Genomic DNA, 25,052 nt, shown 5'->3' with positions numbered 1-25,052 from the left:
CAGGAGCCCTCATCTCCAAGTTGTCTCAAGGTTAGTTTTGATGGTAGCACTACACAACAACAGCAATAGAGCAGGTTTCATAATTCATGGACTTGATTCGAGGTTGGTGGCTATTGGTGGTAGCTATTTGATTGATATTACCATCCTAGGAGTTGAGCTAAGGGCAGTCGAGGCTTGCATTTCATACACAAGGATGACCTTAAGGGTGGATCACCTTGTCATTGAGGGGGTTTTCGACTATAGTGTTGGGGTGGCATCAGGGGTGATCAAGAGTTGCTTCTATGCATCCGCTCTTTCACAACATTTGGATATTGGTAACCGGATGTGCTTTTTTAGATATCAAGCATATTTATTTTTATATGTACAGTGCAGTGGACTGAATTATTATTTATTTTATTGATCACTCAGAGGTGCCATGCATAGAGATTGTAAAGGTTGATGGTATTTTAAGATATTTTGTTTTCTAACTTCTTTGACTGTATTCACACTAGATTTGTATGGATACTTTGTCTTGTCCAAAAAGAAAAGAAATAAAATATTTAGTTAGCCACGAATAGCCATCTTGAATTCAACTTTTGCAAAATATTTTTAATCTTACTAAATGACATGGTAATGTTTTATTAAATAGTCCAAAATTTTTATGCAGTAAAAAAATTCTAACCAATAATTTTTCACTACTGCATGTTGTAGTACCAGGCTTGAGCCCTGAGCATCCTGCCTAAAATTAGAAAGTGGCAGCCGGTGCGACGTGGCTACTGCATATTTTGGTAGCAGCTACATGGTAGAGATGCTCCTTGGAAATAAATCAAGAGTAGCAGATACGCCATCCCATGATACTTGCCGGGTTATCCTTGAAAATATAATCATTCCTTCCATAGGTAACTTATGCTTGCACCCCTGTACACCTTCTCTGTTGAATGACTAGCCAAATAAAAGCAAAGGAAAGAAAATAACCAAAAAAAAAAAAAAGCAAATAAAAAACAGGATCACCTTCCTTTATCTGATCCCATTGTTGGATCGTACAATAGAATTTGAAGTGTATTGGAACTGTATATGATATGATCCAAGGATCGATATCATGAAAGAGGAATATATAATTTTTTTTTATTGAAATTCTTCTATACTATTCGACCGTTTTTCATTTTTTTTTTTAAAGCAAAAAGATTCATTATCACTGACATTAACCTACAACATTAGCAGAAACCGGAAATCCCACGGCACATAGGTACATATCTCATACACGTGTCAATTCTCGTTCAGTACCGTTAGAATTCCACGAAATATTGCTGACCCACAAGTAAGTCCTCGTTTTGTCGTAACAATCTTTAGATCATGTTCCACAGTTTCTGATCTGCGCACGGGCTCCCGGCATTCTCTCCGGACGCCTCTCAGCTAAATCTCCCGTCTTGGATCCAACCGTCATCGCAGTCAGCGCAGATCCCCTTGTAATTCTTTTCCCCTTCCCCTGACGTCCCAATCCTCGCATATCCTCGCCCTTTTTTTTATTCCTCTCTCTCGACGTTCGGAGGCGAACAAGGAAGACGACGGCGATGGATCTATGGGAGAGGGCTCGGGTTTTCGCGGAGGAGGCGGCGAAGCGGTCGCAGGAGATCTCCAAGGAGGCGGCGAAGCGGTCGCAGGAGCTGACCCAGGGGGCCGCCAAGTTCTCCCAGGAGTTCGTCTCCGAGACCGCCAAGAAGTCCAAGGAGCTCGCCGCCGAGGCCACCAAGAAGGCTGACCTCATCCGCTCCGAGGCCCTCCGCGCCGCCGACCAGATCAAGACCCTCGCCGTCGACCTCCCCACGCTCCCCATCTCCCCCCTTGCGCCGGGCGGATCCGCAGCGCCGGATCCGGCTTTGGATCTCGAGCGCTTCGGCATCACTGACGAGCTCAGGGACTTCGTCAAGGGGATCTCCCTCGACACCTTCCGCGATTTCCCCATGCAAGGTCTGTTAAAAGAAAACCAACATCTCAATGCGATGCTATTAACTTTTCTAAAATTATACAAAATGTGCGAGTCTTTCTTTAGATATAGGGCATTTTTCTTCTTACTTGAAATTCTCGGTCACAGGGATGCTGAATAAACTAGAAAGGGGGGATTTTTAATCTTTTTTTTTTTTGATAAAGCTGAAGTTTTTTACTTTTTTAGAATGTAATGGATCTATGAGATTTATTAATTTATGTGATAAATTTTGTATGATTTCTGGAGCATCTGGGGTTGTTTCGCAGTAGTGGTCTTATAAGGTCTATCGGTTCTGAATTTTGTAAAAAGCAAGCTGCTTGGGGAGTTCCTTCTGTTTGTTATTTTTCAGTTATAACTTTTGGGATTGGCTTCTAATATTAACAGTCTGTTTTGCTCTTCCCTTCTTTCTTTTGATTTTAAAATTTATAAATTATTCAATCTTTTAATATGCTTTGTTTATAGACGAATCGGAAATGTCAGATGTTCCAACAGTGTCAAATGTCAGGCAGGATCTTAATCAGTGGCAAGCGAGACATGCTATGCTTGTTCTCTCAACAGTTAAGGTATTTTGTTTTTTATCACTCTTTATTTAATTTTACAAGTTCATAGTTCAATATGATCTCTTTTCATTTGGTTTTATCTCATCTTGCTTTTGGGCTCAATTGATGCTTTTCAGGTTTGTGATTTGACGTGAATGGATATCTGATTTTCCCCCCTAATTAGATATAACAGTCTCCTTCCATACTTTTAGCTGAAACATAAAAAAAATCCTGTATTGCAAAAGATATAATCAGCCTATACAAATTATATGAGGTGGATATATCTGTGTCAAAAAAAAAAAAAAAACTGTAATGGGAGTTCCAGCTGCATCGATCCACTGGGTGGAAACTGATGCTGGCATTTTCAGGTTCCAGTTTGGTGAGATTATATATATGACCGGAGTATCTAATATCTTACTATTGATTAACTTGTCTGATATCGTGATGAGCATGAAGCAATTTCAGAGTTATGTAATGATGAATGTCATCACCACTTTTCATTCTACTACAGCCCTAACAGCTACCCTCTACTCATATTTAAATCTGTTTTTGTTAAGTATTTCTCATTTTGAAGATATTGAGACATTTTTGAATCATTATGAAACCCACGCTCTAAATTAAGATGTAATGGAATATACTGATTATACCTATTGGAAAGTCTTTTGAGAATTAAGGAGTTTAAATTTGCAGTTAGGTAGACTTAAGAGCTGATTTCTGTACAAATTAATGTCAAATACTTTGCTGATTGAGAGAATGCTGTTGCGGCACCTTTTTCCCAAAGGCAAGATCGTATATGTTGCTGATATCTTTCAGAGAATTTGATACATCACATCATGCCATGGGATAGTTGTTCTCAAGAGAAATGGAATTTGTGCATTTGTAATGGAATTGATGATTCAAGCTCTTTGAGTGTTGGAAGATGAAAGTAGGAGAAGAATTAATGGTCTGCTACTGTCAGGTTGGATAAAAGCCTTGTCAGTTACCTGGATTGGAAGAGAGTATGAGAGTGGATTAGGATTGTCAGAATGGTGAAATGTAGCTCATTAAAAATAAAAATTATGCTACATATGTGGTTAGAAATTCTAATATTGTAAATTTACTAATAAGTGCATTTTAGTAAAATGCATGAGTGGAGATTCAATAATAAATAAGTTAATCTAAGTGCACCTTTTATTTTAATAATATTGATTTTAATAATAGAGATAATGATACTTATTCAAGGTGTCTTGGATGTATTAGGAATCAGTTCTTCTGAATGAGAGTGAGATCTGGAGTGGATTAATCAAGTTGAAGATTCTAGCTTATGCTGATTTGTCAAGCTAGTAGAACTAGGGCCCGCAGTTTCGAAATTATTTTTGATGAGTGGCATGTGCCTATCACACATGAGATCAACTTGCATACTTTTATCTACTTGTATACTTCTTTCCTTCCCTTTTCTCTTTTTTTGGGTAGAAAGGGTTGTCGGTTTGCAAGCATCGCTGAACAGTATCTCTACTTAGGTGCTGACCTTAAGATTAAGCATTTGTGATATGCTTTTCATTCCTCTTGTTTCATTTATTTCTCACATTACATGAATTAAACAGATAAACTGCTTCTGTATTTCAGGAAATATCCAAGCTTAGATATGAGCTATGCCCACGCCACATGAAAGAGAGAAAATTCTGGCGAATATATTTTATACTTGTAAACAATTATGTGGCTCCGTAAGTATCTTCCCTTTCTGGTTTCTTCCATCAGATTTTTTTTAAAAAAAAAAATTTTATTTTTTTGAACATGTTTGATCAACATTTCATGTTTAATGTTTTGCCTGCTTCACCTCTATTTATTTGAACCTGACTCTCTTTCATATCAGAACCATACTCGCAACCATGTATTACATCATATACAATTCTTGCGCTAGTTTGATTCATGTATGTGCGTACATGCGCGTGCATGCACGTGTGACTGCATATATTTGATCTGCATTTACCTTATACTGCTATCACCAACTAAATAGCTAGTTTTGCTAATTGAAGAAGAATGTAGTTCTCACATGTATATATGTTAAGATGTAGAATCAATACTCTACATTATATCAGATCTGAGGGAGGGGATTGCAGTGTTAGAAAAGATGTAGGACATTACTAAATTTCCCTATATGATGTAGGAGGAAAAAATTGGAACCTTTGATAGTGGGAATGCTATTGGGCAATCTAGATGAAGAGAATGATGTTCTTAAGGAAACTGTCTAAATAACATGAGAAATGTAGATGAATTTTGTAGTGAAACCTCAAATGTAAACCAAGGGTGCTCTATAGCTTGAAGTAAATATTGAAGAATGTAAGGTTCTGATGGAACAGCTCATGCTTTGCCAAATGAATATTATGTGGGATGACTTTCACTCCATCTTGTTTGACAATCTCTCATATTATGTTTTTCATCTTTTGCATTCTCATCTATTTATTCTGAAAGCTTGCTGAACAAGTTAGTATCTTGTGGGTTAGGTATTCTTCAAGATAAATTATATTATATTTGATACTTTTAAATCTATAATGTTCTGAATGCTATTTTCCATTTAGTTTTAGAATTTACCTGTTCATAACACACGCATGCAGCTATTACTAAGTTTCTGCTATGCATGTTGCCAGTATTTTGTTCTCTCCTGTTCTGGTGTATGATGTGAACACCTTAAAAATAGCAAACTTTTAACATTTTGGTGAATCAACATTTCTTTCACCATTATCTTATTCTCAAACTAAGTTTGCTAAGCAGACTGGCTCCAAAACTTTTATCCGCTGTAAACATGGTCGTTGATTCTAGTTAGCAAATGCCTTTGGTTGGACAGTTCTTTGACCTTTCATGCAGTAACTTGTATGAATACTGTCTGAACTATTTAGTTGTCAATGTATAACTTGGCGCTGTGCAGTTGAACTCTGTAATGGCTTCATTATTTCCTCTTTACAAAATTGAACGTGCAAAATGTTAACTTGATACATTAGGTGTATTTGACATCAAGCCAGAGCTTGGAAGCTTTAAAGAATGCATGCTAATTCATTTGTTAAGAAGAATTGCTTTTTATGACATGGCCATGCTATGCTTTTCTTCTTAAAAAATAAATATGCAGTTACCTTATTTTAGTTCTATGTGGATCCAATTAGTTATGAAAAAAAATATATGGAGGAGTTAAAAATGAAGGCAGAACAGAAGCAGAAAGATAGCCTTAAGGAAAATACAACTGCTGCACCAGCAACCGAAGCAGAAGCAAAAGAATCGAAGTTGCCAAGTAAAACTTCCACCTCATTAAATAAAGAGCATGATTTGGATGTGTTTCTTCTGGGAGACCTTGGAAGTGATGATGATGGTCCAGGTAGGCAATTTACATTTTCATATTTGTTGTCACACATTTATTAAAAGGATAACAAATTTACCAAAAAGTGTATATGCTAGCACTTTAGTTTCCCTGTCACCAGGTATTCATGAAATATCTTCATTAGAAACTGCTGGAGGAAATCATTATCTAATATAATTAGTAGCTAACATTTTCTGACATATACCTGTGATATGCTATATTTTTCAGATGATGGTGATGGTGGTTTTGATGATGAGTTTGATAAGATTGGAGGCAACTCGGTAAGATAACTCATGCATTTGCAGCTTTTGGAATTTCCATTTTAACTCTTTTTTTTCTTTCTTCCATCATGCATGTACGTCACATTGCAATAAATGGTTTAGGAGATTCTTACTGGGGATGCAGCTAGGTTGTTCTTTCAGAGAAAATGAACAATATTAGTTTTTTTTTTTTTTTGGGTACAAAAACTATTAAGCAAACAATACATGTCTGCCTAACCTTTTATGAATAAATGCAATAATATGTTAAATCTGGATATGTGTGATGCAACTTACATGTGTATCCTGTCTCTAATTGATGGTTGATAATTATTTATGGGATGCTTATTCTTTCAAACTACTCTAGGTTGGTATACTATTGCTTCTGCTTCATAACCACAATAATGGGGAAGCAGGATAGCATCGAAATTTCAGAGATCTGCTGCATATACTGGTCTTTCCTATCTAACACTACACACCATTTCAATTCGCAAAGATTCTACTCCCATTCGTTTCTTCCATCTTCCCATAAAATTACACCTAAAAAATGATCCTTGCCCCAATTGTCTATCATGATTTTTGTTGAGTTTGACAAAGCATTTTTACATCTAGGCTTTGGTGATATGCTCTTCAGTGTTTTAAAAGGCAGCTGTGGCAGCAGGTGGTCAAGAAACCGCATAGTTTGTTCTACATATGGTGCTTATACAATTAGTATTTTTAATTATTTAGAAATAAATAAAATATATGAAAGTAGCCCAGGAGCCACGTTTGGCTTCCCATGTCCCATCTCCTATCCCTTAATCCACTGACATGTCCTGCTTTTCTTCAAGAAATTTTTTTACTTCAACGTTCATTATCGAAGTCATCCAAGCCATCCTTTTTGTGCAAACATCCTCTGATTTCCTCCACCCTTCTCCTAACACACCTAGCTCCAGTCATTCACGTCCTCCTTAATCTAGCTAGGCTTAGAAATATTAGCTTGATATGGTTCACACTTATGTTTTAATTGAATCTGTTATCTTGATGTTTTTCCTTTTTCTTCGTTAATTTTCGATCGAGTGCAGCTTCTCAAATAGGAAGGCTTCTTCAAGAAAGGATATGCCCCATTTTGTATCCAGGTCTTGGGTTGGAAATCTTGGGAAGGCTGCTGTTTTGAATACCTAAGGGCCCTTCCCTCCCCTCCATGCAAACACGCACACAAAAATGAAAAAAAAAAAGAAGAAAAAGTAACCCTTTTTCTATGGTTTGTTTTTGCCTTTTACTCCTATTGGATATCTGAAAGTCTTTTAAAGTCAAGATATTTTATTGATTTGGGTATTTTTCAATTTGAGATTCTTATTTCTGATAAGATTTTTTGACTTTTGCTATTTTGGTGGTCTGGATTTTGTTGTTGTTTTTTCCCCCGGGCCTTGTGGGTCTAGAAAAGAGGGAGAGGAAAGGGGGCAGGAGATGAAAAGAAAAGATAAAGAGAGCAGTTAAAAGAATTATGGTGTTGTTAGTAGGGATGGAAAGGTGGAGGGATTGCACATGGTGGAGATGGGGACATAGAGAAGATGGGGATGGCTGGAGAGGTGTCATAGGGAGATCAGACATTTTACTTAATCAACCGGAGAAACCTGGTATCCTTTTTGCTCCTTCATTCCTATGCCTTTTGGCGACCAATTGGACAGCATGGGAACATAGATTGTGAAGTTTAGCTGTGGCTGCTAGCTTCCCTCAAAATATATTAGATACAATAATGAAACCAATTTTTATAAATATTAGCAATATTAATAATAACATATTAATATGCATGTATCCAGCCTGTCTGAAATTCACATCCAACCTTACCATCAGCCTGAAACCTGCCCCACTCATATGTGCTTGCATAAGTTGGGTTGCACATGTGTGTCGTACAATGCCAAGAGTGCATATATTAATAAGCAAGTTGTATGTAGCTATATATTAATAAGCAAGTTGTATGTTGCATCGAGACAATGCTAACCTTGCTGCATACACACCACGTAGTAATTAGAGGGCATATGCTAACTGTGCACAGGAAATGTTATGCATTCCATGCATTCCATCTGCATATGCTGCTGCAGGCATTGATTGCATTTTAAAGTACTGATGCTTTTTGTAACCTGGTTGCTTCATCTAATTTCTGTTATACTGCATTGAAGCACGTGCAAAATCATTTTGTTAATGAACCATTTGAACCAAAAGTTTAATGAATGGCTTACAGGGTAAATCAAGCTTAACACTCCCTCCCCTCCATGTGCCATGTGTCAGCTGGATCACACATGTGGAGGGATGAAGAAATTATACAATTATTGAAATGTGTTAAGATGACCACCAGGTTAATTATATCAAGAATTGAAACTGAAGGGGATTTGAGCTTGTGGCATCGGGCAACTTGGGTGATGACACCATGTTACTGATCATTTGAACATAAAAGCTTATGCTTATATGGAATGGGTCAATAATGCGTGTCAGGGTTAACACATTTATGCCATGTTGTGATCTGCTGTAGTTACTGTTGTTGTCGTCCTTGAATTCCTCCTTTTGAGAGGTGGTCTAGGGGACTCCATTACATACAATAAATATGAACATAATTTTCTGTTTGTCATTTATACTCTGCAATTTTTCAATACTTTCCTATCTTCAGAGCATGAGTTATTGTATTACCACACACGCTTGTTCTGTCTTTGGTTTCCTTGAAGCATTTAGTAAATTATCACCTTTTGTTTCAAAATTACAAATTGAAAGATGCACTGCAAAAAATTGTGTTTGACAGGGCTTAGATAGTGATGATGATGAGAGGAAATCCAAAGCGGGCAAGTAAGGCAACCAATGCAGAGATTTGAACATAGTGGATGGGAAGGAAACCTCGGCTAGAATGGCTTCGGTTAAGAATTATTGCCTGGTGACAGTTAGCAGTGCATCACTGTGTGAGAAGCCTGCAGTCCTGCGTATATCTTATTCGATATGTTTACTATTTCTTGTGGAATTCAAATTTATGCCTGTAGAGTGTGTATGAGACACCTATATCTTTTCCTCTATGGGCAGTTAATCATCATCTGGCAGATGGGCACGATACATTATATCATGAATTGATGATAGGTGAATATTTTGTTTTTTGAAGCGGTTTTGTATTGTTGATCAATGAATAAATGAGAATTCTTTCACTTAGGGATGGCCTTTTGTAGTAAAACGTCTCATGGTCTTCTAGTATTTACATGATGTATGATGACAATTTTCTGGCTTTCGGCCTAACAGCCGAAAATTGAACCGGGTGAAGCGAATCCGACACCCTCCTTGTTGCGCTTGGGGATGTTTGTAATACGCTGGGGGTCTTGTATTGGTATCTGCATTGCATCTTCTCAATGCTCTTGGGTAGAGTGTGCCAAAAAATGACTAAATTGCAAACTTGAACCAAACTAGCTACTCCGTTCAAGAAACGGACCAGCCTGCAAACTTGACCCAAATCGGCTACTCTAGTTTAGTTTGCACAGAAACTTAAATACGGTGGGCAACGGTGCTACTATATTTATAATTCGAATTGTTGGATGTGGCTTATTTTCTGTAAACTGTTTCTACAAAAAATCATTTGATTTAAAGACCTTTAATTTATGCATTTAAGAGTCAAAAAATTTCATAGATTAAATCATATAAAATTATATTTATTTTTTAATTACTTACATTGGTCAAAAAATTTCAAATTATATGATTTTTAATATCTAAATAGTTTAGTGATAATAAATTATATTTAACTATTTAGATTTTTGGTTTCGAATATTTTTGTTTTGACTAAATTTGAGTAGAGATTATGCATGCATGCTTATGTCACCGTCTCTTCTCCTCACCGCCATAGCCATCGGTCTCTTGATCTCATTGGATTGCCACAACTATTCTTCTCTAATTGGACCTTATCTTGTTGATCTCATTGGATTGCCACAACTATTCTTCTCTAATTGGACCTTATCTTGTTAATTGGACCTTATCTTGTTGCATTGGACCGCCAATCCACAGATGCCAAGGAGCGGTTGTCTCTGGCAGAAAGATGTCCATCTCGTCGATGAAGCTTTTTTTTTTTTTTTTCCCCCGGCCTCGCACGCACCCCTATTTCTTTTTTATTTCTTTTTTTGATTGTGCGTGCTCTCTAGGGAGCGTCATTACGTCCTCCACATACATAAGCAGGATAGGATGCAGAGAGAACCCATACAAAAGGTTAGATTGAGTCCCTGAAAACAAAACGAGCACCCTGATTTCCTACATCGCTACACGCTTAGGCCATCGTTGAGGGATGGAAGCCAGAGAACACTTTGTGACGCGAATTGGAGGGTCGGCCGAGCGAGCCAACCCTATCGGTTCCCACAAATTATGTCGGCCATATGTCTTGATAGCCATACAGCACCCACCAACGAAGGGTGGGCGTGGCATACATAGCCAACCGACCCTTTTAATCTTAAACCCTTCGTCTTCCCTTCTGTCTTATACCCGACTCATCTCCTTCTCCACTCTCCTCGTTTCGATGTGGGACTATTTTCCCATCCTTTTCATTCTACCCTCTCGCTTTCTTCTCTACCTTTACGCTACCCTTTCTCTATTCCTCTTTTCCCGCTGCTGCTGGCTACTGAGCGCGCCATGTTGAGGAGAAGAGGACTCTTTTCCTCTTCCCCTCTCCCCATAGTTTCTTCTCTCTTCTTCTCCTTCTCCTCCTCCTCCTCCTCCTCCTGTTGCTATTCTTCGTGCAAGCGGACGCTACCTTCTCTCCCTTCTCTGAGACCGCCCGTCCCCAAGAAGATCCCCTTTGCCGCCTCCGCCCACGGGAGGAACTGGGAGGATCCGTACCGTTGGATGTCCAACACCGACGACCCGGATCTCCTCGACCATCTGAACCGGGAGAATGCCTACGCCGAGGCCGTCATGGCTGACACCCGCGATCTCCAGCGGCGGCTGGTCGCCGAGATGAAGGCCCGGATGCCGCCCACTCTCTCCACCCCCCCGGAGCGATGGGGTCCTTGGTCTGCTCCAAAACTACGCTAAACCCTTCCCTCTTTTTTGTCCCGTTACCTTATTCACAGCATTTCCTCATGAGTTCCCTATTTTTTTCTTAAAAGGTTGGACTTTTAGGTCTCGTCGATTAAAGTAGTTCTAGTTAATCTATTTTTGACTCTTAAAAATTGAAACTTTAGGCATTGTACTGCAACTCTTTGATTTTTATATCGGTTTTAAAATAAAAACAAAGATAAGAGTTCCTTCAAAAATGATTTAAATTAAGTCGCATCAATTGAGTAATTCTAGTTACCCTTGTTTGAACCCATAAACATCATTTATGTTTTTCCAGACCGTCTTCTAGTGGTTGAGTGCCTTATAACATTGTGAATGATCAGAGGTTCAAAATTTCCACCGATATGTTCATGTTAAAGTCTGAAAAAGGTTAACTTGTAGTCCTCGAAATATTGCATGATGTCCAAGACTGCGTCGGCAATTGTGTATCTTACCTCAGAACTCACTACTGTTTCATACTTCTGATTTACTTCGAACCAAAATGAAATCAAATGCTCTTTTCTTTTAGTTTCATGCTAGTTAAACCATGTAGTGGAAGCATAAAATGCTTTCTTCGGATTTAGTTTGTCTGTGTGCCTACGTCCAATTTTTTCCTAAATATTGATTGTATTTCTTTTGGATTATGTTAACTGGACTTTAATTTCTTGAAACAGGTTATATTATCAATACATCCCTGAGGGGAAGGAATATCCTGTTCTGTATCGGAGGCTTAGTCATTCTGATGGTTTCGCAAAAGCATTCCTCAATTACATGAGAGGCTTCGGGAAGGAGGAAATGCTGCTTGATTGGAATGAAGTTGCAGAAAAATATGGCATGTCTTCATGATGTTACTTTTTTGATTGTTTGTTTGTGGGCCTTGGTTTTGTGATCAACTGATGATATATTGCCTTCATGATATCATACTCACTCATTGAATGCAATTTTATACTTGATTTTGGACTGAAGCCTTCGTGGAAACTACTTTATATATCTTTTTAGCTAGAGTATTACTTACTTTATGTTCTGGTTGTGTATCAACTATAGTCACCTTTTGCTTTAGCCCTGCTACTGCCCTACTGTTCAGTTATTGAGTTCCTCAAAGGGGATTCTGGAGGATCCCTGCAACAGCGTCACTCTTGTTTTTTGACTTCTTGCTTAATCTTTATAAGAATTTTGACAGTTGTTTTTATCTTATGCATCAATTAGCAACATAATCACCATGTTTTGTGTATGCTAGTTCAATAACTTCTCCCTCTTTTTGTGTGTTTAGCTTCTCCTTTTGGTCTCTGGTTCAATTATTTTCCTTTCTTCCTGGTTGCATGGAAACTACTACCTTCTGCTCCTCTATCTTCTTTATATGACCTCGGTAGAATTAGCTTATTAATAAGTTGAAACACATGCAGGTTATGTTCATATAGGGACTTGTCGAATTTCTCCAGATCACAAGTTCCTTGCTTATACACTGGACACTTCTGGTAGTGAATTGTTTGTACTTCACATTAAAGATCTTAGAACTGGACATATCATTGCAAGTCCCAGAGTAGAGGGGATTGTTAGCTTGGCATGGGCTAAGGATTGCAGTTGTTTGTTGTATACTGTTTGCGATGAAACTCAGAGGCCTAACAGGCAATTCTCTTCCCTTGTTTTTGGATTGTTTTAATTGGAAATGAATCTAAGAAAAACTGTGATTTTACATTTATTTTGTTTTACTGTTCTGGTCTGGCTTTGGTTAGCAGGGTTTTTTGCACAAAATTGCGGTCAGATGAAGCAGATGATCTGCTATTTACTGAAAACGATGCAAGTTGCTGTGTGGACATTGCAAGCACAAAAGATGGCAAGTTTATCACAATCAATTCTAACTCAAGGACGTCATCTGAGGAAGGTCACATTTCTAATATCTCTTTTCTGTGAAGTAAAATTAATTATAAAGGTCCAAGAAGTTTCTTGTGACCATGCATCCTTATGGGTTCGATTTTTATCTCGTTACAGGTTTATGTGATTGATGCAACGAATGTAAAAGATGGCCTTTGGCCAGTTAGGAAACGTGTTCCTGGTGTGCAATATTTTTTGGAACACCACTATGGTTTTTTCTATATTCTTACTAATGCTCCTCGAGGAGACATGGTATCAACTGTTGGAAGCTATTATTTAGCTAGATGCAGAGCTGAGAAATCTCTGCTGGCAGGATGGCAGGTTGTATTCTTCAATACACATAGAATATCATTGTGATGTTTGGTACGAGTTATGGTAAACTACAAAACGTGTTTGGTCATGATGATGCATGCTGCAATGACCAATGGCATTCTATTTTGCACAAAGTGGTATATGCATGCTTAGTAAAGTGATAATGCATTGATAAACTTATACATCAAGAATATTTTGTATGGATTGCCACATTAATGTTGCTATGCATACGAAGCTACTACTAGTCAACTCTTATTGTTATTCTAGTATCTTCCCAGTTGATCAATAAAAAATCCTTCATATTTTGTTATGCAAATAATGTGATCGTTTCACTTTACAGGTTTTGACTAAACAGTGATTTAATCAAGAGGGAGTAGATTTCATATGGAAGTTCAATCATCTTTGGTCATTTTGCTGAACAACTTGCTAGCAAAGGGGAAGTTTTAATGGTAACAGGGAGTAAATCATGATCGAATGAAAAATAGGAGAAAAAGATACTATATTTTTTCCAAATAATTTGGGAAAGTTGTAATAGGAATGTGCTTTCTTTAGACCATTGACTTTAGCTAGCTATTGGGCTAAACCCACTCATTAACATTAGATGCATCAATTTGGACTTTAGTAACTAAAATGATGGCATTATCTACTTGAGACTTGAAGACTCCTAGAACCAAGGTTTTAAATACTGCGGGATGGGGCCTTCTACGTTTTTACGTTGGAATAGGATACCTTGTGTACCTAACCTTGAAACAGTGGATGCCCTATCTCGTCCGGGTCCATTTCTTTACTTGTCCAATTCTAACACTCAAGATGGGCCTTGCCCTGACATGGGATGGTGGGTCTCCCCACCATCCCATAGATGCTTAAACCCTGCTTAGAACATTCTTTTTTTCTTTTTTCATAGAGATGGACTTCTATGTAATCAAGTGGATATCAAGATCATTGAATTTTGACCTTAAAGTCATATAATTAAAAAGTAAAATGAAATGATGGTATTCATTTAACAAATGACTAACTATATAAGAAACACCTATTAGTTATTGAAAAATTTAGGGGTTTTGCCATGGTGCTCCAAGGGTATTTTTGTCCTTTCATTATTAACCTATTGTTGGTCGTTCGACTCAATGTGGACATGTCTATCGACAATTGGTTCTAGCTAGTTTGGTGCAGTAGATATCTCAAACATCAAGGCCATTTTTGTATTGAATCGGATGGCAGGTCAGTAATTATGTGAAACCACATGGGCTATTTTTGAATGTTGGTTTCCCCCTTAGCCTCGATGCTCGATGCCGGTGGATGGTGGTGGCTGCGAGGGTGAGGACACTTTAACCTTAGCGGAAGAGACCAGGGGAAGGATGCTCGGAGGAGGGCCGGAGAGGAGGTCGAGGGGATGGAAAGAGAGGTGGGGGATGCCAAGGTTAAAGTGCCGTCACTCTCCAAAGGGCTGTAGGTGCATGGTGGGCGACGTTGTGGAGGGAGGGGAGGGAGTGGCGGTGTCATTGAGATATGAGGAAGAGGGTAGTGGCATTGAGATCCACCCTCAGCCTCTTCTTTCCCATCACCTCCTCCTCTGCCACTATCCTAGACCGTCCAAGGCGGTGGTGTTAAGATATGGGGAGGAGGAAGAGGGTAGTGGCATCCATTCCCTACAGCTGTCTCATCGTGCTGCTGGAGGACTCTCTATAGAGCCTGCAACAAATGGAGGCAATGGTGCTAGCAAGTCCGAAGCTGTTGGAGGAGAAGGTAGCAGCACCGTGGCTCTCCCCAACGACTCGCTCGTTGTGATCTTTAAGGTCGGTACCCCCCTTGCTTTGACCTCTAGCTTGTGCCCCACCACCCATCTGCGGCATTGCACCCTCCTACAAAGCGGCAGTGAAAGGCCAATCTACCATTCCCTCCTCCCCTCCATCTCTGGTGCTGCCACTACCTCTGCCCCCTCTTCCCCCCACCCTTCCCCCCCTTCTCTTTGGCACCACTGCCACCTCTCCTCCTCCCCTCCCTCTCCACCCCCACTGCTACCTCTATTTCTCCCCTCCCCTCTGCCACAACCTCCCACTGTTAGAAAGCAACAATATATTTTTCTTTTGAAAAATAAAAAAGGCTGGCTGGTAATAAAATATTATTTTTTCAGAAAAATGATAAAAAAGTGGGAAGTTGGTAACTTGCTCCTAACCTCTTAGGAACAAAATACCCTAATTTATTAAACGGTCTAGATACCTTATAACTTTTTATAAAATATTATAAAAGAGTACCATAGCAAAACCCAAAATTTTAATACTATTGCATGCTCTTTATTTTCATTGTTTAGTGACTCTGAAGGTTTTACTGCAAGATTTTAGAATTTAATTTTCATGATATCATTCATTTACTCGATTAATATTCTTACCTTTTGCTTGTTTCAAATATCTAAGAAACATGTGATGATTAAACTAGCTTGTTTTTATCCTTGATATTGGATTTTCTTTCTATCTCAAAACACAGAGGCACCTGCCTGTTCCACCACTATTGTGTGCAGTACAGTTCAACCTAGAAATTTTTCTGTTATCAATACAACTGTAATAGCTGTGTTTGTGTGTGTAACACGAGCTTTTAAACTAGCTAAATCTCTACTTAATTATTACATTTTGGCGTTTTGGTCCTTTATGATAGATGATACTTTCAGTTTGTATCTCAAACATCAGCTATGCTATGTTTTTGAAGGGCTTAAATGTCCATGTCCAATCTGATGACTTTCAAAATCTACCTTTTTCTCTTTCCAGGCTATTGTTCTACCAGGTGAGGGCATCACCTTTCAAGACATGGACATCTTCCATGGACATTTAGTGCTTTTTCTTCACCAGAAGGGGATTCCTGTATTTTGTTCCGTAAATCTGCCAGTTGATGTCAATATCAAGGTACTGTTGCTTATCAAATTTCTATAAATTTATGGGTTGTGTTATGGAAGGTTGTTGAAGTGAACTGTTCAAGGTTTCAAATATGGCAGTGGACCTCATATCAGTTTTTTGCCGGAATGGTACAGTACCAGGTACAGACACATGGCACAGGACTGCATCTTGTACTGACGCACTGTGTACCAGGGCTGTAAACATGTCGGAATGGTACGGTACCATTCAAACTGTCCAATTCAGTTGGTATTTGAAAAGTTGGACTCTTTAGTTGTTTTCCCTAACTATTATGTAGTTATTAGTTGTTTTCCTTAATTATTCTGTTGTTATGCTAACCAGTGTAATTTAGTGAAACTTGTGATATGCATGCATGTATGTGTCAGAATTCAGATACTGTCTGGCATTGTATACACTTTGAGGGTGTTTGGTTGGGGAGAGTGGGGGTTTGGAATCGGAATCGGAATGAGTGACTCCTATTCCAACTGTTTGGTTGGGAGGAGTCCCATTCTGATTCCGATTCCGGGGTGGAATGGGAATGGCTCAATCTATATAGAACTCAATCCCTACTCTCCTCTATGGATTTAATTTTCCATTCCAATTCCGATTCCGGTCACGATCCAAACGCTTAGGGGGATTTGGCCATTCCGATTCCGATTCCGATTCCAAGCCATTCCGATTCTCATTCCCATTCTAATTCCAGTTGCGAACCAAACACCCCCTTTAATGCTTTAAGCATCCTCCTCTTGAGAACTAAGATTTTTTTTTCTTTTAATTCTTTTCCCTTTCATGCCAGTCATTTTCTTCATTTTGAAGTTGAGCCAACCATATTGAGTGTACATTAAGGCTAGTTTGAGTAGATGTAAGCGAAGGCCATGAAATATAGAATAGGGTCACCAAGAAGCCTTATCCCAATCTTTTTGCTTTTATTATCCTAGGACTGATTATTCTTCGTGGCCTTTCAATAATAGCTGTTCATGTTATATGCTTACCTTTTGATATATTTGTTTTGCAGCAAGCAATAAAGATCGAGGATCTCAATCCATGGTTTTTCCCAGTACCCTCAAGCCTATGCAGTATTGTTCCTGGTTCAAACCATGATTTCATGTCATCTACTTACCGTGTTGTGATATCTTCACCAGTGGTACAGCTTTCACTTGCTTATATTGATAACACTTTGCTTACAAGTTTGAAATATTATTGTTTGATATTATAGCTTAAACTCATGTTTTTCATAAATCATAATGAAAGTGAACCGGTGCCATAAAGTTGTTGGAGAATCTCAAAGTAACATGATGGTATTGGGAAAAATGTATCTATAGAGTGAATGTGCCACCGATATGGAACAAAAATTCAAAGGCTCAGAGCCCGCTGCTTGGTATGCAGCAATGGCTGGAAATGCCCAAATAAAAAACCAGTAATCTCAGGGAGATATGTTAGGCTGTCTGAGGTGGGTTGTTGGAGCTTCCTTTTTCCAGGTCCTCACAATTTCTGGACCTCTCTTTTCTTCTCCTAGCTAGACCTTCTTTCTTAATTGTTATACGGAGTTAAAGAGGGGAATGATGAAGCAAGAAGAAGCGTGAAATATTAAGAGGTGATACAGTGCTTCAGTCCTCTGTTGATTGCTGATATCATGCAGGGAATTTTGTTGGAGCCAGCTTGGATGCCAAAGAAATATTGATATATATTTCTTAAAGAGGCTTAATCTTTCCAGAAATTATATATAATCTTATCCAATTCTGTACTTAAACCCAACTGCTTATTGACAAAATCTAGCAATACCAAAACTACCAAACTGCAAATTGAATCTCATGTCCGAACTTCTTCTTAATCACTTCGAGGCCCAATAAACTTTATTCAGTTAGAGACTAGATCTGTCTCTCCTCAAGCTACAATAGAAATATTGTCCATTCTAGCGAAACAGACTCCTATTACCACAAATTATGGCTGGGGTTGCTACTGGGACTACTTAAAATTCTGGATTTGTTAGGTGCAAGCAGTTATTATAGCCTCATTATGATTTCTTTTTCACTGAGTTCAGTAATTATTGAATTTTCATGTTGCAGTATTGCTGCTTCTTTTCCTTTATTATTATTATTTTTTTTGGCATTAAGGGAACCAAACAAGTAGTGTGCTTTTGAAATTTTATTTTGCATGCTGTTATTGCTCAGGCTTTACTTGTTGAAGCAACTTTTGCTTTTGACTACCATGACTTCGTCTTCTATACTTCTTTGCATGAATTTCAAATTCTGTACCTTTATTAAGGCTGGAGGTCAAGCTTCAGAGAGGTGTTGATCTTTTATTCTCCTCTGAAAAATGCAGATGCCCGATGTAATGGTTGACTACAATATGGAAAAGCAGACATTCAGAATCATACATCGGGACGAAGTAGTGGGCTTTACTAACAATACTCAGGCAAATTCTTCGTCTGAGAATTTGCTTTCAAATCTTTTGAGCATTCAGTCTCACAGCAACCAGCATTTGCAAAATGTAGAAGATTCACATAAGTGGAATGATCTTTCTGAGTCATTTTGCTGTGAAAGGGGGGAAGTCATTTCATATGATGGTGTTCTGGTTCCCCTAACCATTTTGTATTCTCGGCAAGCAAAAAATACTGGTCAATCACCTGGGCTCTTGCATGGATACGGTGCTTATGGAGAAGTTTTAGATAAAAGCTGGTGCTCTGATCACATAAGCTTGCTCTCTCGAGGTTGGGTTCTTGCTTATGCTGATGTCAGGTAAGACTGTTTCAGTGCCTCTAGTTGTTATCAGTTTGCCTGTTGTCTCATAAATTGCTTGCACATAATTTTTGACAATGCATTCATTGAAGCTATACTAATTTGTTTTGGTAATTCACTTGATCTTTATTTTCACTGGCCATGCTGCAACCCAAGTTTGACGTTGCTTGGCCAACATATGCTACATTATGCAACAGGATATAATGCTGCACTGATGTGAGTGCCACTTTGATGGTTGCTATGGGGTCTATTACGTTCTACAGTTATGAACAACAAGGTTTTGCCCAACTAATCACATAAAGAATATGATATTTCATTACTGTATAATCTGATATGCACATTGAGGATATACATCGACGCTTGATTTTATTCACATGGATTAACAAATTCGTGGGGCAGTTGGTTTTTACTGATATGCCATGACTGGTGGAAGCTTGCATCATTAGTGCTTTCTTTCATCTTAGTTATAGAAGCTTGCATGACTATATCTTTTGCCGTTTATGGATTAGTTTATGTAAGAGAGAGAACATATAATGCAAAATGCTTTGTTTTCAATTGGATTTTCACAGTGAATATAGCTACTATGGGTAAGTTCGCATCAAACTGAAGACTTAAATGCTTCATGTCAATCTAGATGTTTGTCTAAACTCTTTCAGGGTTTAGGGCAGTGATATTTGAAAAAAAAAAAAAAAAAAAAAAAAAAAAAATATATATATATATATATATATATATATATATATATATATAAAGCTAAAAAAAAGATTGTCACTATTTATCCTCGGATTGAAACGTGATCTACATGTCAGAGATTCTAGGCTGGTTAAAACATATTCCCTCGGTCACTATTTATCCTCAGATTGAAACGTGATCTACATGTCAGAGATTCTAGGCTGGTTAAAACATATTCCCTCTTCTCCCTGGGAGAGAATTTCCAAAGTTAGATATTTAAAGCCACTATTTGGTGAATCTAGAATTGAAGCAAAATTGATCATTTTTTATTTTCTAATCCAATGACTACACGATTTGTTGGATACAAGGACATACATAGAATCTGCAAGTTCTAACATTTGGTTTTAGACCAAGTTTCAACTCAACATCTTAAACTAGTTGTCCTTTGTTCCATTCAGACAGACCAAAATAATTAACTTGAAAGATGATTCTTCACATATATTGGGTTGGGAAATGTTGGTTCAATAAAGATGTATTGGATTGCTTTTAAGTTCTTTATATGAAATAAATATGGATAACTATGTAATTATAAATTGAGATGAACTACATGATAATCTCTATGAGCTTGCTGGTTTCTTCAACCTTAGATGAAGTTCCTCGGCTTCTAGGTGGCGACGGCTCTTCTGATTACCCTTTTTGTTGGGAAATGGATTCTGTGATAAATGTGTTGCTAATTGTTTCATCAAAAAAAGAATTGCAAGTTGTGTACAGAGCACATGGAATGGTTTCCAGGATGAAGGATGGTATGCCACCTGTTTTAACCTCATGTGCCCTCAGAAAATGTTGACAGTGCATGCGGGCAGGCATGCGGGTGTGTGCACGCACGCACATATGCATGCATGTGGGTCTGCATCTGCATGCGTGCGCGCGCGCTCACGTGTGTGTGTGGGTGTGCATGTGGCTGTATGCTTGGGGGTGCGGGTGGGCCAGCCGGCATGCATGCATGCGTGCGCATACGAGGGTGGGTATGGGTGCGTGTGCATGGGTGTGTGTGTGGTGCGTGTTTGCATGCGTGTCTGTCTGTCTGTCTGCGCGTGCATGCGTGCGTGTGTGCGCGTTTGGGTGGGTGGGTGTGGGTGAGGGTATGGGTGGAGGTGGGGGTGCAGGTGCATGTGTGGGTGTGGGTGTGCATGTGTGATCGGGTGCACGCATGTGTGTGTGCATGTGGTATGCGCATGTGTGCGGTATGTATGCATGTTCATGCATGTGGGTGGCTTACGGGTGGGTGTGGTTGCATGTATGCATGCATGTGTGTGTGTGTGTGTGTGTGTGTCTCTCTCTCTCTCTCTCTCTCTCTCTCTCTATATATATATATATATATATGCTTCTGTCATATTTCTGCCATTCTTGAACATCAGGTGTTTGACAACCTCTTTGACTACTGCTAAAATATTCGGTATTCTATCTGCCATTCGTTCACTGAACTTCTTCGGCCTTGCTAGTTGCCTGTGTTCTCATTCTTCTATAGTCATTAGCTGCTATAAATAGACAGCAAAATCTCAGTTTTTGGCCTGCTAAATACTGTGTATGTTGAGATGTGCAGAAAAGATGTACGACCATTAGCATGCTTGGTCTTGATAAAATTGTGGTACAAAAATATGTAAACTCCATTTGATTCCAAGTGCTATCATTGCTAATACAATGTAAATGATCATTTTTTCAAAGGGGTGGAGGAGGCGATGCGTCATGGCATCAGGCTGGCACCAGATCATGCAAGCTAAACTCAATTAAGGATTTTGCTGCATGTGGCATGTATCTTGTCAAGGAGGGTTTTGTTCATAAAAATCGGCTTGGTGCTATTGGCTGCAGTGCAGGAGGCCTTCTGGTTGGTGCAGCTATCAATATGTACCCTGACTTGTTTTGTGCTGCCATTTTGAAGGTAATTGTTGTTTTAGTCCACAATCATACTCATTTATTAAAGAGAAAGTGAGCTCATGCATTTCCTTAGACTCTTTCTATGATTGCCCACATCTTTCTGTGATATTCTTGCAGTGATAGTGGAGAGTAGACATCAGATATGTGCATAAAACAAGAGGACAAACAACAGAAATTATTTATATGAAGGCAGCAGTCATAGTGTTTGATTTGTTTTTGTAGAGAAGGTGGTGGAAGATATGGTGGTCCTTTGCAATACGATTTAAGTGTTGCATCTTCTGACCGTCCTATTTCTTTGTTTAGCCAGAAGAAAGAGTAATTAAAACAGTGGCATTCTTTATTCTTTTTTTAAAGAATATGTACATTGAAAACATGACCATTGGTAAAGAAAATTAGATTTCATTTGGAGCAGTTTTCTTGCAAAAGTGAAGGTAAAAGAAAAAGGTTATGCAGAATGATAGAATTTGAAAATTCATGAAAGATTTTCAATTCTTATCTCCTGGATTTTCATAATTCTTGTGGTACCCTCAAAAGTTCATTTTAATAAAAAATACCTTTTTTCAGAAGAAGGCACAGTCACTCTAGGGATTTAATTTTTATTCAATCATTCATTTTTCTGAAAGATATTTCCAAAATGTTTCTATCCTTTCGGATAGAAATCATTATTTACATGGAAAATACATAGGTAGCTTGTGATTAGTATGCTTGTATTAATCTTTTTGGTTATGACTGGATGCAGGTTCCATTTCTTGATATCTGCAACACAATGTTGGATCGCAGTTTACCTCTCACCATTTTGGATTATGATGAGTTTGGTGACCCTAGAAACCAAGATGACTATGAGATGATTCGCAGTTATTCTCCATATGATAACATATCTCCACATGTTTGTTATCCTTCAGTGCTAGTTACAGCATCAATTCATGACTCAAGGTTTGTAAAAGTTTTTATCTACTTGGATCTTAAGGTATTATTCCTTTTTTTAACTGAGGACTGTTGATTCAGTCAAAAGATTAATTGCCTGCTTTAACCAACTTTTTATTTAACTTTTTACCCTGGTTTTAGAAAGAGATGAAAATAATAATACAGTATCAATTTTCTTCACTGTTCCCTTGTAAGTTCTTTTATAAAATGTTGCAATTTTGAACCAACGCCTATCTATGCTAGTGCTCTGTCTAAAACAATGTCACATAACAATGCGGTCTGGCATACCCGGTCTCTCCTGGGAAATAAATATAAATGAGAAAGAAAAGAATATGGGTGAGAGATGCGAGCAGGTCACCCAGCACATGATAAATTGATAATGTAACCTGGCATACTTTTTCTCTCAAGGCTAATTGACAAAAAAGGAGAAAGGCAAGAAGATGAGGAAGAGAAAGGGTAGGGGTGGTCACATGGTTTAATCTATGTGGTGTCTCTTGGGTAGTGGCTTAGGTGATCACTTGTGGGGTAAAAACACAGTTCTTTAAATGAAGATCCCTAATTACATATGGACTCTCTTTGGGCTTTATACACTTTTTATATATGCAGTTGCAGTGCATATATCGCCCATATGCCCAACTTCGAATAGATAGAATCATGCCAGGAATGTTTAAGAGGCTTCATTATGATGTCTTATTTGATTTTCTACGACTGCATGTGGTGTAAGTTGCTGCCCATCCTTGTTTACATTCGAAAAACATAATAAATTACCCATTTCTCAGTTTCTCACCTCTTCATTTATTTCCTTATCTTTTGCTGCAGTCAGTATTTATTGATGGGAGTTCTCACTTTTCAGATTGCTTTTTCTATCAACAATTTTTCAGTAAAACCATTATCATTCTCCTGATTTGTCTTTGATTTTATATCAGTTCAAGCTCGTAATGTGATGCTTCTGGTTGCCTTATCTTCAGGGTAGGAGTCTGGGAAGCCGCTAAATGGGTCGCAAAAGTGAGAGATAACACATGCCCCACTTGTTCACGTTCCGTCATTCTGAAGTCGAACATGAGTGGTGGACATTTTGCTGAGGGTGGCCGTTTCATACATTGTGATGATGCAGCTTTTGAGTATGCATTTCTAATTAAAGCAATGGGACTGCTTCAAGATGAGAAGCAAGCCTGACTCCTTAAGATAAGACTTTGTTATTCCTCATCATTGGAAAGATGGTGTTTGGGCTACTGAAACTGAAAATGCTTGCTCAATCTTTATCTGCAAGTAATTGCTTCCCTTTCTGTGAAATGTAGATGCTTGTCCGATTGCTTGAGACAGAAAGTATACCACATTTGTATGTTTTAAAGGCAACATTGGTGCATGCGACTCACTCGACTGCTTTGGGGGCAGGGGTTTTAGGCACAACGACTTTACCATTACTTTTAGATGTGCTGTGCTACATTTCCATGCATAACCGATTCTCTCATGTTTCCTGTACTAAATTAAGAGTCTTTAAATGTTGTTCATCATATTTAAGTACATTATGACCACTAGGTGACAGCTTGAAATCTTTTCTATGACCTTACTCCATTTTATGGGTCTTCGAATTAATACTTCCATGTATATCATGTTATTGTGGTTGTTTTTTCTGATTAATCCCAAGGACTCAGTTGGACAGCAATGATCTTGATGATCTATCTGATAATATCGGTTGTGTAGTTCCTTTTCCAGTAAGACTCTGAGCACTAAGAGCTGGCTTCTGTCTTATTGCCCATTAAAATGTGTAGTTCCGGTTCCTTTCCATGTTGAAATTGTGCAGGATCAGCAGCATCTGCACTTGAATACCGTGGTAATGAACCAATCGTTGGTAAAGCATTCTCCTGATGCAACTTTTAGCCACTATCTGGTAACTTTGACCTGATTCCGTGTCAAATGAATGATAAATTATCTTTCTTTTTATATCTTGCTTTAGAAAAAGGTAAACATGAGCGAATAATTAGAAGTTGGAATTTATTTATAGAATTCACATCAATAGGAGAAGAACATATGGTAAAGAATTGAATTCCAAGCTATTCCGGTTGGTGAGATCATAGTTGTGCATAAATACTTTGTTTCAGTCATGTGATGATAAGCAATAATGGGAGACTGTCATAATCATCCATCAAATATTACTTACTGGGTTTGTCACATGCATTGCGTCACTGAATCAATTACACAAGTTCTGCAATGTTTAATAGATCATTCTCAGCATGATAATAATCTTCTGAATTGGTTTTGGTATCCTAGCTCAGACAGCTTTAGGTGGGTTAAAATGGAGCCTTACAGAAACCTAGTTGATAGATGGGCAGACCTACCTTATTTTTAGTTTTGGTAGCCTCCCATACTGATATCAAGTTTTCCTCCACTCGATCTAGGGATTTTCCACTCACTATTAATGAATAGCATGGGTCTCAGTTAGGAAGATGGGCCACGGAAGCCCTCTCTAGGGATCTGGAAACCATTAAATACTTGTGGAACCAAGTGCATTCAGTGGTAAGGTACCAGATTTGCTGGAGCCCAGACAGCTGTGCATGTTAATTTCCTCAAATTAAATCTCCTCATCAGTGCTGACAATCAC

General features: G+C 38.4%; 2 protein-coding genes and 1 non-coding gene across 3 annotated transcripts; 2 read left to right on the top strand and 1 right to left on the bottom strand.

The window, feature by feature from the left end:
* Nucleotides 1-1,365: 1,365 nt before the first annotated feature.
* On the top strand, nucleotides 1,366-9,258 carry LOC105061064 (uncharacterized). The gene is made up of 6 exons (XM_010945005.4): nucleotides 1,366-1,947; nucleotides 2,426-2,526; nucleotides 4,108-4,205; nucleotides 5,640-5,848; nucleotides 6,059-6,111; nucleotides 8,864-9,258. The coding sequence occupies exons 1-6, from the start codon at nucleotides 1,551-1,553 to the stop codon at nucleotides 8,909-8,911; spliced, it is 906 nt and encodes a 301-aa protein (XP_010943307.1). The 5' UTR covers nucleotides 1,366-1,550; the 3' UTR covers nucleotides 8,912-9,258.
* A 1,103-nt stretch (nucleotides 9,259-10,361) lies between these two features.
* On the top strand, nucleotides 10,362-24,058 carry LOC105061066 (uncharacterized). The gene is made up of 11 exons (XM_073257203.1): nucleotides 10,362-11,093; nucleotides 11,793-11,950; nucleotides 12,522-12,744; nucleotides 12,855-12,997; nucleotides 13,109-13,311; nucleotides 16,062-16,196; nucleotides 17,200-17,328; nucleotides 18,507-18,922; nucleotides 21,317-21,530; nucleotides 22,266-22,459; nucleotides 23,419-24,058. Exons 1-11 carry the CDS (start codon nucleotides 10,714-10,716, stop codon nucleotides 23,624-23,626), a joined length of 2,403 nt encoding a protein of 800 aa, XP_073113304.1. The 5' UTR covers nucleotides 10,362-10,713; the 3' UTR covers nucleotides 23,627-24,058.
* On the bottom strand, nucleotides 10,405-10,531 carry LOC114912739 (U11 spliceosomal RNA). Its single transcript, XR_003798562.1, has one exon. It is a non-coding gene; the product is annotated as a U11 spliceosomal RNA (small nuclear RNA).
* Nucleotides 24,059-25,052: the final 994 nt, after the last annotated feature.

The sequence above is a fragment of the Elaeis guineensis genome, chromosome 1, assembly GCF_000442705.2.
Source record: "Elaeis guineensis isolate ETL-2024a chromosome 1, EG11, whole genome shotgun sequence".
Lineage (NCBI taxonomy): Eukaryota > Viridiplantae > Streptophyta > Magnoliopsida > Arecales > Arecaceae > Elaeis > Elaeis guineensis.
The sequence above is the reverse complement of the archived record's forward strand: the minus strand, read 5'-3'. Positions and strand labels throughout refer to the sequence as shown.

Coding starts and splice junctions, on each gene's coding strand:
- LOC105061064 (XM_010945005.4), top strand. CDS start 1,551: ATGGATCTATGGGAGAGGGCTCGGGTTTTCGCGGAGGAGGCGGCGAAG. Junction 5,849..6,058: donor AAGTGATGATGATGGTCCAG/GTAGGCAATTTA, acceptor TATATTTTTCAG/ATGATGGTGATGGTGGTTTT. Junction 6,112..8,863: donor ATAAGATTGGAGGCAACTCG/GTAAGATAACTC, acceptor TGTGTTTGACAG/GGCTTAGATAGTGATGATGA.
- LOC105061066 (XM_073257203.1), top strand. CDS start 10,714: ATGTTGAGGAGAAGAGGACTCTTTTCCTCTTCCCCTCTCCCCATAGTT. Junction 11,951..12,521: donor TGAAGTTGCAGAAAAATATG/GCATGTCTTCAT, acceptor AAACACATGCAG/GTTATGTTCATATAGGGACT. Junction 22,460..23,418: donor GCATCAATTCATGACTCAAG/GTTTGTAAAAGT, acceptor CCTTATCTTCAG/GGTAGGAGTCTGGGAAGCCG.